Here is a 12,464-nt window from a genome sequence, read left to right on the forward strand (position 1 = left end):
ATTTTATAATACTTATTTTTTTTATTATTATTAGAATATTTTTGTGGTTTTAGAAGGAAAAAAAAAAAGCCCATGAAACGACGCAGCATAGCCGCCGAACACAAGATGAGCAGGGAAACTGACTGCTGTCCAAAACATATTACAATGGTCAACGAGGGCCATCGGTCTATATATGCTTTTGTTTTCCCCCCATTGTCCTGTTCCTTTTGTCATCTTCATTCCCACAAAACAAATATTTGCTCTCTCTCTCTCTCTCTCTCTCTCTCTCTCTCTGAATCTCTTGTTTTCTTCTCCCTTCATCTTCATCGGCACAAACCATCATCCACTTCCTAGCAATTCTGGGACTTGAGCATAAATGGGTTCCAGATCAGCGCGATGGCGCCAGACTTGGGCTCCACAGCCATTGACGCCCTTAATGGAAGGTCCCGACCCTGAGTTGCGAGAAGAAGGACCCAAGAAGGAGAGCTCATGGGAAGCCATTAGAGAATGGTTCAGAGCTCAGAAAGTTTCCCCAGCAGGATCAGGACCAACTTTCTCTTCGTCATCATCACACTCTTTCTATGGATCCATCCAAGCCAGAACTCAAGACTTGAGGCTCCTCCTCGGTGTCCTCGCTTGCCCCTTAGCTCCCATCCCTTTGACCCACCATCCTTCACACACCTTCCACATCAAGGATATCCCATTTGTAAGATCTTTTATATCACATTCTCATCTTTCTCTGCTAAACTTTGCTGATGATGATTCTAAGATGGTACATTAATATTGTCGAACAGGAAAACTCGACGGCCAAGTACATTATACAGCAGTATTTGGCGGCCACTGGGTGTCTGAAACAGCAGAAGAAGGCGACGAAGAATATGTACGCCACCGGCACGGTGAAGATGGTGTGCTGTGAAACGGAGATTTCGACGGGGAAGAATGTCAAGTGTTTGGGGACAAGAAGCAGCGACAATGGCCGATTCGTTCTGTGGCAGATGCTTCCCGGAATGTGGTCCCTGGAATTGGTGGTCGGTGGCCACAAGGTGGTTGCCGGAAGCAACGGCAAGGCCGTGTGGCGGCACACACCGTGGCTCGGCACCAATGCAGCCAGAGGGCCCCAACGGCCACTCCGTCGAATCATTCAGGTACTGAAAATTATTCTAGTGCTACAATCCTACAATCAAGAGTTAATTACGTGAGGATGTAAAAGTGAGTGAAAATGAGTGGAGGTGTGAAGTCTGATATAGAATAAAATTATTTTTTTTTATAATAAAATTAAATTTAATAACTAATATAAAATAAAAAGAATAACCTAAAAATTTGATCATTGGGTTTTTGATCTAAGAAGAAATATTTTTCCGTCACTCTTGTCTATTTTTCCTTTTCAGTTTCACGACAGTAGCTCTACATTGTAACGAAATTAAATTTTTACAAAAAAAAAATATATCGCTGAAGAAATGATAATATCTTACTACTTTGGGATTTCATTTTTTTTTTTAACCAACACTTTGCGATTTCATTGCGATGGAGTATTTGAAGGACAATATAATTATTCTTTTTGGATGATTATTCCATCATTATATATGTCAGACAGAAAAATAAAGAGCCTTCTAGTTTTGGGTTTTGCTTGGAGCCAAACAGAGTTTGAACACGACGTTACTTTTGTGAAGTTGCCATATTTTGTTTCTTTCTTTTTGCATCTTTTGATTAGTGGGGAGGCTGTATTTGTCAGAATTTGAGGCCAGGGGTGGGGACAAAACTCAGTAGTTTCAATTCAAAGAACTTTTTAGGTTTTACAAAAGAAAGATAATTGAAGATCGAGGGACAAAATGAAACCTCAGTCGAATAAATGAAGGGGCACATATAGTTATATTCTAGCCTGACAAAGTGGCCAAAAACAAAAAAAAAAAAAAAGTGGCCATAATGGAGAAATTGTGTCGCATGCTTTACCCAACACAGTAACTGTTTGATACTCATTCTAATGCTTAAAAGCCTTAAATAATGCCATGTGATCACTGTATGTATGACATCATCTTATATTGTTTGTTTATACATAATGATCTTGGGATTGCCACCTTAACACAGGTACCTATATTTGGGGGAGAATGATAGATACATTTTAAAAGTACCGATTAATTTAAATTAAATTTTAAATGCCAAACTTTAATTTTTTTTAATTTTATAATTTTATTCAAATAATTTTACAATTTATTTTTTAAATTTTAATATAATTTAAGAATAATAAACTTATTTTTTATATTTAAAATATAAAGTTATAAATTTATTATAATAAAATAAAATTAAAAAATTAAAAATTAAATTTATAAATTCTTAGACTTTAACACTTAAAATTTAATTTAAAAGAATTTTTATATCATTTTCTTATATTCCTCCATTATTGTCCTTGTCCTTTTGCTTTATCTTTTATCTCCTCTCTTTTCCACTTTAACGACTGCTGCTCCTACTCCATCTATTTCTGTGTTATTGCACCTCCTTTCTTGACCAGTTTTCTTTCTTGTGTTTCTGCTTTATTTTCTTTTCTTTTTTTTTTTTTTTGGGTTATTTGTTTTTTCTTTATATTCCTTCCTGCACATGAAAAAACTCCGAACAGATTCCCTATCATTATAATATAAGAGAATATTTTAAAAGGAGAGAGCAGTGTTAGGTTCATCCATGGGGTCTGGTTAGATCTCTTTCTCTCTTTCTTCAATTGAATCTCCCTAATTCTCTGTATAAAAGCATCTACAAGTTGGGGGAAAAACATTTTGTTGAATTTATATATACAACTAATCCTACTGTTTGTGCATAGTTTCACATGATTTTTTTATTAATATTCTTGAAATAATTAGATAATGTGTCTATGTCTGTATAAAACTACTTACAATGCAATAAATCAAATCTCAAAATTGAAACAACTTTAATTTCTTAAAAAATAAACTTGGGGTTGATATCGGCAAATAATTGTATCCCAGGGTTTGGATCCAAAGAGCACAGCAAGCTTATTCACCAACGCAGAGTGCTTAGGCGAGAGCAAAATTGGGGACGTCGGATGCTTTGTATTAAAGGCATCAGCAGATCGTGCGGCTGTGATTGAAAGGAGCGAGGGGCACGCCGAGATAATAAGGCACACATTGTATGGGTATTTTTGTCAAAAGAGTGGGCTCCTCATATACCTTGAGGACTCTCACCTAACAAGGGTTCAAATGGATGAAACCCTAGATAGTGATCCTGTGTACTGGGAGACCACCATTGGCAGCAGCATCGGTGACTACAGGGACGTTGATGGAGTGATGATTGCCCATCAAGGACGGTCCATCGCGATGGTATTTCGGTTCGAAGAAATGTCAATGCAACATAGTAGAACCAGAATGGAAGAACATTGGACCATTGATGATGTTATGTTCAATGTCCCAGGCCTCTCAATGGATCATTTCATTCCTCCTGCTGATGCATTTCCCAATTCAAACTCACCATAACAAGATCGTATCTCACAAAGTTTTGGTGTTTGCTAAGTAAATACACGATTATGTATCTGGAGAGAGAACAAATTAAGTATAATTCGAATCACTCTCTCCCTCTCTCCCTCTCTCTCTTCACACCTATTTTTTTCTCTCAATTTTTCTATCTTGTTTTTGCCAAAAAGGGATGAATTTGAGCCAAGAAGTCAAGCTCAAACAACAAATTCAAAAGGAGGAATCTTCGAGCATGAGATTTTGAGTTTGAGTTCATGTGGATGTAAAAAACACTTTTAAAAGAATTATTCCCAATTAGGTCCAATAATACTCGAATATGACCCAATTAGATAACCATATAAAAAATAAGAAATGTTGTCTAGATATTTCTTAGCCTAATTGGATTCTTACTTCTTGTTAATCTATGTTTTATTTATCTAAATTTGAGTAGATAATATTGTTCCATCCTAAGAAGGCTAAGCTCAATTGATGACAATTTCGAAACTAGCTACGAAGACTTTATGAAAGTTTTGTAACATAAATTCCTTGCTAAGAGTGGGATAAGGGGTTCATACTTAAGGTTTAAAGGTCATTTTTGCCCTTAAACTTTTTGCATAGGGTTTATAATATCTTGAGAGTCGATTTTAGGTCATTTTTGTCCTTAAACATTCAAAATTGGAAGCCTTATTATCCTACTATCCACGCACCTTCTATCACCATTAATGGATCTTATGCCTTTGATAAGGAGGTATGGCAGGAGAGACAGTAAAAAAAGACGTAGCAGGGGATAGAGAAATAACCTTAAAGCCTTAAAGATTGCCAGGCTCAATCGCAGGATATTGGAAAGCATGAGCCCTAGAGGCACTCTCCTTAATATTAGAAGTGCTCTCAAAGCCATGTAGTTAGCCAAATGATCATTGATCTGATTCATGTTGTCCTTGTCCATCCCCATAAGAGCTGCCAAATAAACAACATCATAATCCTCTAAGTCCTTGGTTAGTCTAAGATTCTTGTGTGAAAAACCATGCGCTTGGACAAATCATTATCAAAAGAAAACAAGTAGAAGGCCATAAAATTGTCCTTTGGGTTGATGTCATAGTTGCGAAAGGTTATGGTGGAAGGGGAATGAGTGTAGTGTTGGGCAAGGATGGTCTCCAACAATGTGGTAGGTCCGAAAGTGAAGTTGAAGACACCATCTTGCATTGATGAGGTTTGAGTTGGTTGATGATCACTAGTCCAAGTGGTAGTTGGCACAACGATACATTTGATAAAGATAGGTTTGATAGAGGCAATGACGATGAGGCTTATGGAGGTAATGATGGAATGATTGTTGTGGGTGGGGGCAAAGTTGTTAATAAGGTGATTAGGATTATGAAGATGAATGTGTGAGAGAATGGTTATTGGCATGGTTATGCCAATCTAGGAACCCATTTTTGTCCTTTATTTCAAACCAAAGTTATCAAAACCGAATCAGACCAGTTGATTCAATTAAAAATTGGCCAAGTAGCCAATTCAAAATCAAGGCCAAACTGGGGAGATAGAGAATTGCTAGTGAATCGGTTGAACCGACCTTAAACTAGCTAAAACTAGTAAAATCGACGAGAAACCGATTGAAGAGGACAAAATGTTTTTTATTTTTTATTTTTAATTCATATTTCTAAATTATAATTTATACATATTTATACCTAATAAGCATTATAAAATAAAAAAATGCAAGATATATATATATATATATATATGAGTAATGTATATGTGTATATACTGTAAATTTATAAATTATAAATTATGAAATAATTGTATATTTTGGATGAAAATGATATAATATTGAAGGATATTATCTTTTTATTATAAATTTTTTTAAAATTTATATTTATTTTTGTAACTATATATGATTATTTTTTTATACTTTAAACATATAATATTTAAAATATATTAATTTATTTATGATTGGTTGGATCATGGTTCAAACCATGAACCATGAACCAATATCTTAACCAGTTTGATGGTGAATTTGATTTTCATAACATTGTTTTGAACCCATTCCCGTCCCCCAATGTCTTTTTTTTTTTTTTTAACTATCTCCCTATGTCCCAGCATGTGACCTCAGCAAAAGTATGAGACCCACTAACGATGTGATAGAAGATATGTGAATCGCAAGACAATAAGGCTTCGTATTTTAAATGTTCAAGGACAAAAATAATCTAAAATTGAGTTCATGACAAATGCAGATCCTATGTAAAAGGTTTGAAAGTAAAAATAACATTTAATCCTATACTTAAAAGTATTTAATTAAGAGAAAGTATGTGATGAATAATGGATGGAGTCTTAATTTATAGTTGAATGAAATCTTTAAAGCGATGGGAACAAAGAAAGTTGTTGGAATGAGGGAAAGCGAAATCTCCCAGAAGAACTTGGAAATTGGAATACAGACCAACATATACTAAAGTGTTTGACCATATCCGACTTGAAATACTTGAATCTTCGGTTTAAAAAAAAAAGTTAGAGAATAGTATAATACTGTAATATCCATTCAAAACTTCGGAAATATACACCATGGTTATTCGTTATTGTAATAACTTTTGTAATATATAATTTTTTTATTAATATTTTAAAATCAGTAAATTGTCAGTTATTTTCAAGAATTTCATTTTCATATCCATTAATTAAAATATCCATGGCGCGCAAGTTTTGTTATTCAGAAGCAGTAAACACGAACGTCGAACCATGACTTATTTTAATTTTTCGGACACTGGAACACATCTTTTTTTTTAGATCAAAATATTCATTACAAGTGTTGAGTTTCTTCGTGGGCGGCGGCTGATCCTAGCCCAGTGGCCCAAAACATCCATTGAATTAAATTAATTGATTCCGAGAAAGATATATTATTAATTATTATTCATGATTAATTAGTTACTTTTTTTTACATAGCCATCTCATTGAGTCAAATTCAAGGGTTGTCAAGTCTTAAATAGGGATAACTCTTCCAAGACTTTTCTTGTATTCACATAATTCGAGAACTTGTGTTTAAGCGGTTATAGTTCTTTCCATTAAAATTAATGTTTATTGGTTAGTTAATTAATTAATTGGTATTTAAATTCATCAAAAACTGAATCTACCCCTTCGTCAAAAGATGATGAAAAGAGTGACAATAGAAAGGAGATATGATTTCTGTTCCCAAAAAAAAAACAAAAAAAAAAGAACGAGGAGGAGGAAAAGGAGATATGATTGAAGAAAAATAATTTGTATAATTTCTTTTTTCACTGTTACAAAAAGTGTTATATATACCGGTTATTTTTTGTTATATAAAGTAATTTTTAACTGTTATGTATTCTAGCATTATATATTTTTTGAGCTAATATATAACAATTTTTAATTGTTATATAGTTGTCAATTATATTCCTATAATCCTATTTATAAAACACTTTCAATATGTTTAACCGAAATTAAAAAAAAATATTAAAATTTATTAACTCTATCTAAGAATTTAATAATGTCAAATTTACCCCTATTAAATATACCTACTTTAATAATATATTTTTTCTCTTCAACATTTAATGAAAGTCAAATGGAGAAATTTGTGATAAAAATTTAATGAGATGACTTATAAATAGAATAAAAATCTTCTCTCTCTACTTTATAAATAAGATTAGAGGAAATATAGCGATTGTTTCCAAATAACCACTAAATATATGAGCATATTTTCTTTAAAAAAAATTAGGGGATACATCATATTATACTATATTTTTGTTTTTTATCTTAAATTCTTGAGCCAAATAGATTTTAAAAAAATAGAAAAAACAAATGTTAGAATAGTAGAGTCAATATCTAGATCTGAATTATTAACAACAATTGATGCTAATATTTTCCATTTAACAAATTAAATGCAAAATAAAAAACAAAAACTATAGATCTAGGAAATCAAATAAGCATCCTCATGAAAAAGAAGAACTCGAACCAGTATCACACAAATATGAAACAAAAAACTACAAATAATGGTTGCAAATCTAAAACACTAGCCTTTCATTTAATAATATAACCAAGAATGGCGACGAGATAGAGTTGAGGAAGAGTGATGTCAGTGAGATTGAGTATTACACATATTAGATAATGGTGCATGGCATTGTGCGTGCACATAAAATGATGGAGAAGGGCCATACACCGCGCCAAAGGCCATGGCCAAAATTGATCGCGTGACTATTAAAGATGAAACTTTAAAGTTTGGAGTAAAAGATATGCTTGAATAGCAAAGAGAGTTGAGTGTAGAGTGGAAGAGTAAGGTTATGTGAGAGGGAGAGGGGGAGGGAGAACGTTAAGTGTTGCGAACGTGAAGCATGAGAGATGGATTTAAATGTGGGAAATAACAATGAGAGAGAGAAAGAGTATATGTGCCATTAGTGGTAGTGCCAAAACCCTAAGCTCTAGAGTGCAACATTTTTAAAATTAATAATTTAGAAATAATTAAAAATTCTTGAACCAAAAATCCTTAAATTTAGGTCAAGAAGTGCAAAATATTTAGGCTAAGGGATACAAAATATTAGAATATATGAATCTTTATTATAATTTTCTCTGAGCCTAAGGGGTGCATTTGCGCCCTTGGCTTCAATGTAGTGACGCCCATGCATGCCATTGTATATATATATATATATATATCAATGGTTCAAAAATAATAATATTATCAACATGTGTGTTATATAAAATTTGTGTTTTAAAAGTTTTAGGTCAAAAAACTATATAGAAATTTTTTAAATAACAGCTATATAGTCATTAATTGTATAGAGATTATTTAAAAAGAATTGCCATGTAGTCTTTAAAAAAATTAAAAAGAAAAGAGACTATATAACGATTCTTTGAAATAATGGTTATAAGTGGCTAATTATAAAGAATTGCTATATAATTTGTAGGAAAAAAATTAAAACTAATTTTTTTGAAATAACCGTTGAATAGTTTTCAAGTTAGTTATTTCGAATAATCACTATATAATCTCTTTTCTTAAATTTGGCATTAACTATATAGTTTTTTTTTTCCAAAAACCACTATATAAAAGGCATTATGTAACATCTCAAAATTTTAAGACTCGAATTTATTTAAAAAATAAAATAAAATATCTATAATTAAATTAAAATTTAGAATAATTTAATAGAGGTCCAGAGATTGAATTTTACTAAGTAAATGTTGGGTTTTATTTTATTTTTAATTATAAAAAAAATTACCAAAGTTGACCCAGGCTTTTGTGCTATTAATAAAAAATATTGGGCCCTTCTTATAATTTTTTTTAAAGTCTTATATCAGTATTTTAAAGCGAAAATAGACACAGAAACGTAGAAATGAAACAAGGAAAAGAACAAAGAACGCACGAGAGAGAGAGAGAGAGAGAGAGAGAAGAGAGGAGAAAGAGAGAGAGTTAAGCTTAGATCTAGGAGGCTTTATGACCGTTGCGAGCTCGGCTACATAATAGGTAAACTCCCTACTTCAATCCTCTTCCTTCCCTCTTGATTTTCTTAAATTTTTAGAAGAAAAAAATTTTAGATTTTGATCCCAAAGGCTTTATTCTTGTAAGTTTTTATTTCTTTGGATCCTAAGGAGGATGTTTTGAGTTTTTATATAGTGATCTAATATTTTAAGTAGATAATTAGATGAAAAGAAGTGTTTTGGGCATAAATTAAATCCTGAGAGATTGGGTTTTGCTCCTCAATGGTTTAAGCCTATTGATTTAGTTATAATTTTACTATTTGAGCCTAATAAGATTTAAATTAAGGTTTGGTTTTCATTATAAGGGCTAATGGTGAAAGTTGGTGATACTAAGTGAAGGTTTTGAATTGATTAAAAATTATATAAATTAAAAATTAGCCTAGTAATGGCTAATAAATGGTTTTGGTGATTAAGTGGTATTATGAGAATAGTTGATTTAATACATAGACTATTGGGATAGATTATGGCTCATAGACCCAAGTTGTGTGGTATGAGTTATAATCTTCATTAATGCTATTTGTCATGATAAGTGATGTGGATTACTTATATGTTGTACGGAATTATTGGTGGAACTTATTGAGAAGTTAAGGAACAAGCCAAGTCTTATTTTATACAAGAGGAACCCTTTTAGTATCAAAGGGTTGAGGTAACAGGAAAATTTATATTTCTTATTACTTTGTTTAACTATTTTTGAGTAGATAATATTATCTAGTATGCATTACATGTTTTAAACAATTGAATGCAAATAAAATGTGTTTTAGAAGGGTTTATGGGGTATTGCTTTAATAATAATGCATCTAAGTTACTATCTATTTAATAATGATGTTACTTATGAAAATAAGATTATTAGCATGCATTGTGATCATAAAAAATAAAGGAGTTGCACTTAGGGGAGTGCAACTAGGTTTGATACCTTAGATAGGTTAAGGAACTGCTTAAGGGATGAATCATAAGTCTCACACTACCTTGAGTGTTGAAGTGGTCAATACTTGAGAAAAGTAAAAAATGGTAGGAGGCATGATCTCGGCGGGAGTTCACCAATAGGGAGATATGGTCTTGTGATATTCTATGGCTCACTATCAGTACTCAGTGTTGCCTTTTGTATTGTGGACTCAATACATTAAAGTGATTAGTGGATTGAGTATTCGACACCTGTTATTGGAAGCGAGAATCCAGCATATGAAGTGTGAGGTTGAGTGCCTAGGCCAAGGTAGCCCTCACATGGAGAGTAAATCGAGCTGACTCTGGGAGGTTGACTGCTTAAGATTCACATCAAAGGGGCACAGGCGGTTCGGTAGATCAGATCATGCCTTGGTTTATATGTTGTGCCTGTGGAGGTACAGTGGGTATAAGGTTTACCTACAAGTTAAAGAGTACCATAGGGCATTCTATTGGTCAAGAAAGGCTATATCAGCCTATCTCATGCATTCAAGCATTTTAATTGGTTAATTATATGTTATTTTAAATATATTATTTATTTACCTGACCATGGCTTTCCTTGTAATAAGGAATATTAATTTCTCTGTTATTGAGACTGTGGTTGTCTCACCCCTTTCTTTTTAATATTTTCAAGTTCAGGCGAAGGAACCAGTGGAAGACGGGGAAAGGAGCAGAGCTAGAGGTTGTTTGTGAATTGTAAAGAATTGCAACCCCTTTCTTTTGAGCAAATTTATTGTAATGTATTTAGGATTAGGGTGCCAATAGGATATGATTATGTATATGTGTGTGAGTATGTGTGGATTGTATGGCTTGTGTATGAATTTTTGTTTGCTTGTAGACTTATGGTTAGGAAACTTGGCTATGATGTGTGGTTTTGATGGATTTATTTAGTAGACCAAGTTTCCACTATAAAAAAATATTTATTTGGCTATATATGTGAATCCACAAGCAAATGCAAAGTGGTTGCATTGCAAATGGTGTGCTATGGGCAAACATATACCTTGGATAGAGAGAGTGGGTGCGTGGGCTCCATAGAGATTTTTGAGTCAAGTGAAAATGTTTAGCGTGTGTATTCATATGTGTTTATGATATTTGAAATAGTTTTTGGCCACTCTTGTGTGATTTGTGCATTTTGGAGATTTAGGGTCCATTTTTGGAAATGATACCCGGGTGGTCAAATTTTGGTATAAAAGGTTTTTCTATCATTTAAATGTTTTATCAGGTGTTTTTAGTCCTATTTGACGTGTCTAAAGTATTCCCACAAGTTTGTGGCCATTAGGATGAAATTTGGACAACTTTGAAAATGGTTTTTACCAAAAAAACTGTACTTTTGCATTCGGGTGTCTAAATCTTAATTCGACCGTTAGATTTCTCTAAAATTTGGGTCATAAGTAAAACCTTTTATAAGTTTCATGTGGACTTTAAAATCACATCGATCGGATATCGGAAGGAGAAACAGCGCACTTCACAATTTAGTCCAGAGGAGCTATCATGACAGAAGTTTTGCTGTCATGACAGCAATATTGACGATGTTGCGATATGCACGAAATTCAATCCGTTCGTTGGATCTTTCCAAAATTTGGTATGCTAATAGTACTATTTAAAAGTGACATGTGGGATTTGAAATCGCTCCGATCGAATGTCGGATGATGAAATGGTGTACCTTGAAAGTTAGTTCGGAGCTGTCATGATAGCAAAAATGACCAAAATTTTAACATATCTAATTTTTAATTTGACCGTTGAATCTTTTTAAAATTTGGTACACTTATAGTACCTTTTGAATGTGACGTGTGAGCTTTAAAATTTTTTCGATCGAGGATCGAATGACAGAACGGCGCCTCTCGAAAGTTGGCTCGTGAGGGCTGTTATGACAGCAATTTAATGCTGTCATAACAGCATCTTTTCTCCCGCTTTCACCTAACTTGCTTTCGTGCGCTATAGGCAAAACCTATAATTTTTTTATTTTAAAAAAAGATTTTAAGTGTTTACTTTGCAATCGTGTATTTGCTTAATGATTTAAATGATTTGTTTCCTAAGTTGATTTTAGAATTAACTCCTTAACCACACTTAATTTATTTGAATTGTGTGATTTTTTAAATAACACTCGGGGCAAGTATTACACATTATATATAGACTATTTTTTTAGCACTGTCAGTGCATATTCTTCTTCTTCTTCTTCTTCTTTTTAATACAATTATCCATTATTTATGGGTCTAACTAGTAGGGCCACACTGGTGGAAAAGCTCTCCCAACAAGTATTTAATATAGCTACATATCTAAGACTTTAACTTGAGACTATTAGTTAAATTAGTACAACTCCTTATCAATTGAATTATGTGCTCATTTGTTTCGTGCATATTCTATTAGAGGGAGGGATAAGGTGTTCGATTGTTATTGGAGCATATGGGTTTGGTCATGGGCCTAAAAGTACATTGGGCCCATGGACGGCTCAGGAGCGGCTCTGCTTTCAGACTTCGAAGTTACAATTCACCCAAACAAAAGAAATAAATAAAAAGTATTACCAAATAAATAAATAAATAAACAAATAAAAAGATTGAAAAGAAAGATAACAAGCCATGTGACCATTTGTCACATGCATGAGTATCCCATGTCGCAAATAAAAAA

General features: G+C 32.9%; 1 protein-coding gene across 1 annotated transcript; it reads left to right on the top strand.

The window, feature by feature from the left end:
* The first annotated feature begins 219 nt into the window (after positions 1-219).
* LOC129316418 (uncharacterized) lies at positions 220-3,767 on the top strand. The gene is made up of 3 exons (XM_054960840.1): positions 220-685; positions 774-1,124; positions 2,952-3,767. Exons 1-3 carry the CDS (start codon positions 356-358, stop codon positions 3,453-3,455), a joined length of 1,185 nt encoding a protein of 394 aa, XP_054816815.1. The 5' UTR covers positions 220-355; the 3' UTR covers positions 3,456-3,767.
* Positions 3,768-12,464: the final 8,697 nt, after the last annotated feature.

The sequence above is a fragment of the Prosopis cineraria genome, unplaced genomic scaffold (assembly GCF_029017545.1).
Source record: "Prosopis cineraria cultivar Desert tree isolate PC_DT_omini unplaced genomic scaffold, ASM2901754v1 PC7, whole genome shotgun sequence".
NCBI classification, from domain to species: Eukaryota; Viridiplantae; Streptophyta; class Magnoliopsida; order Fabales; family Fabaceae; genus Prosopis; species Prosopis cineraria.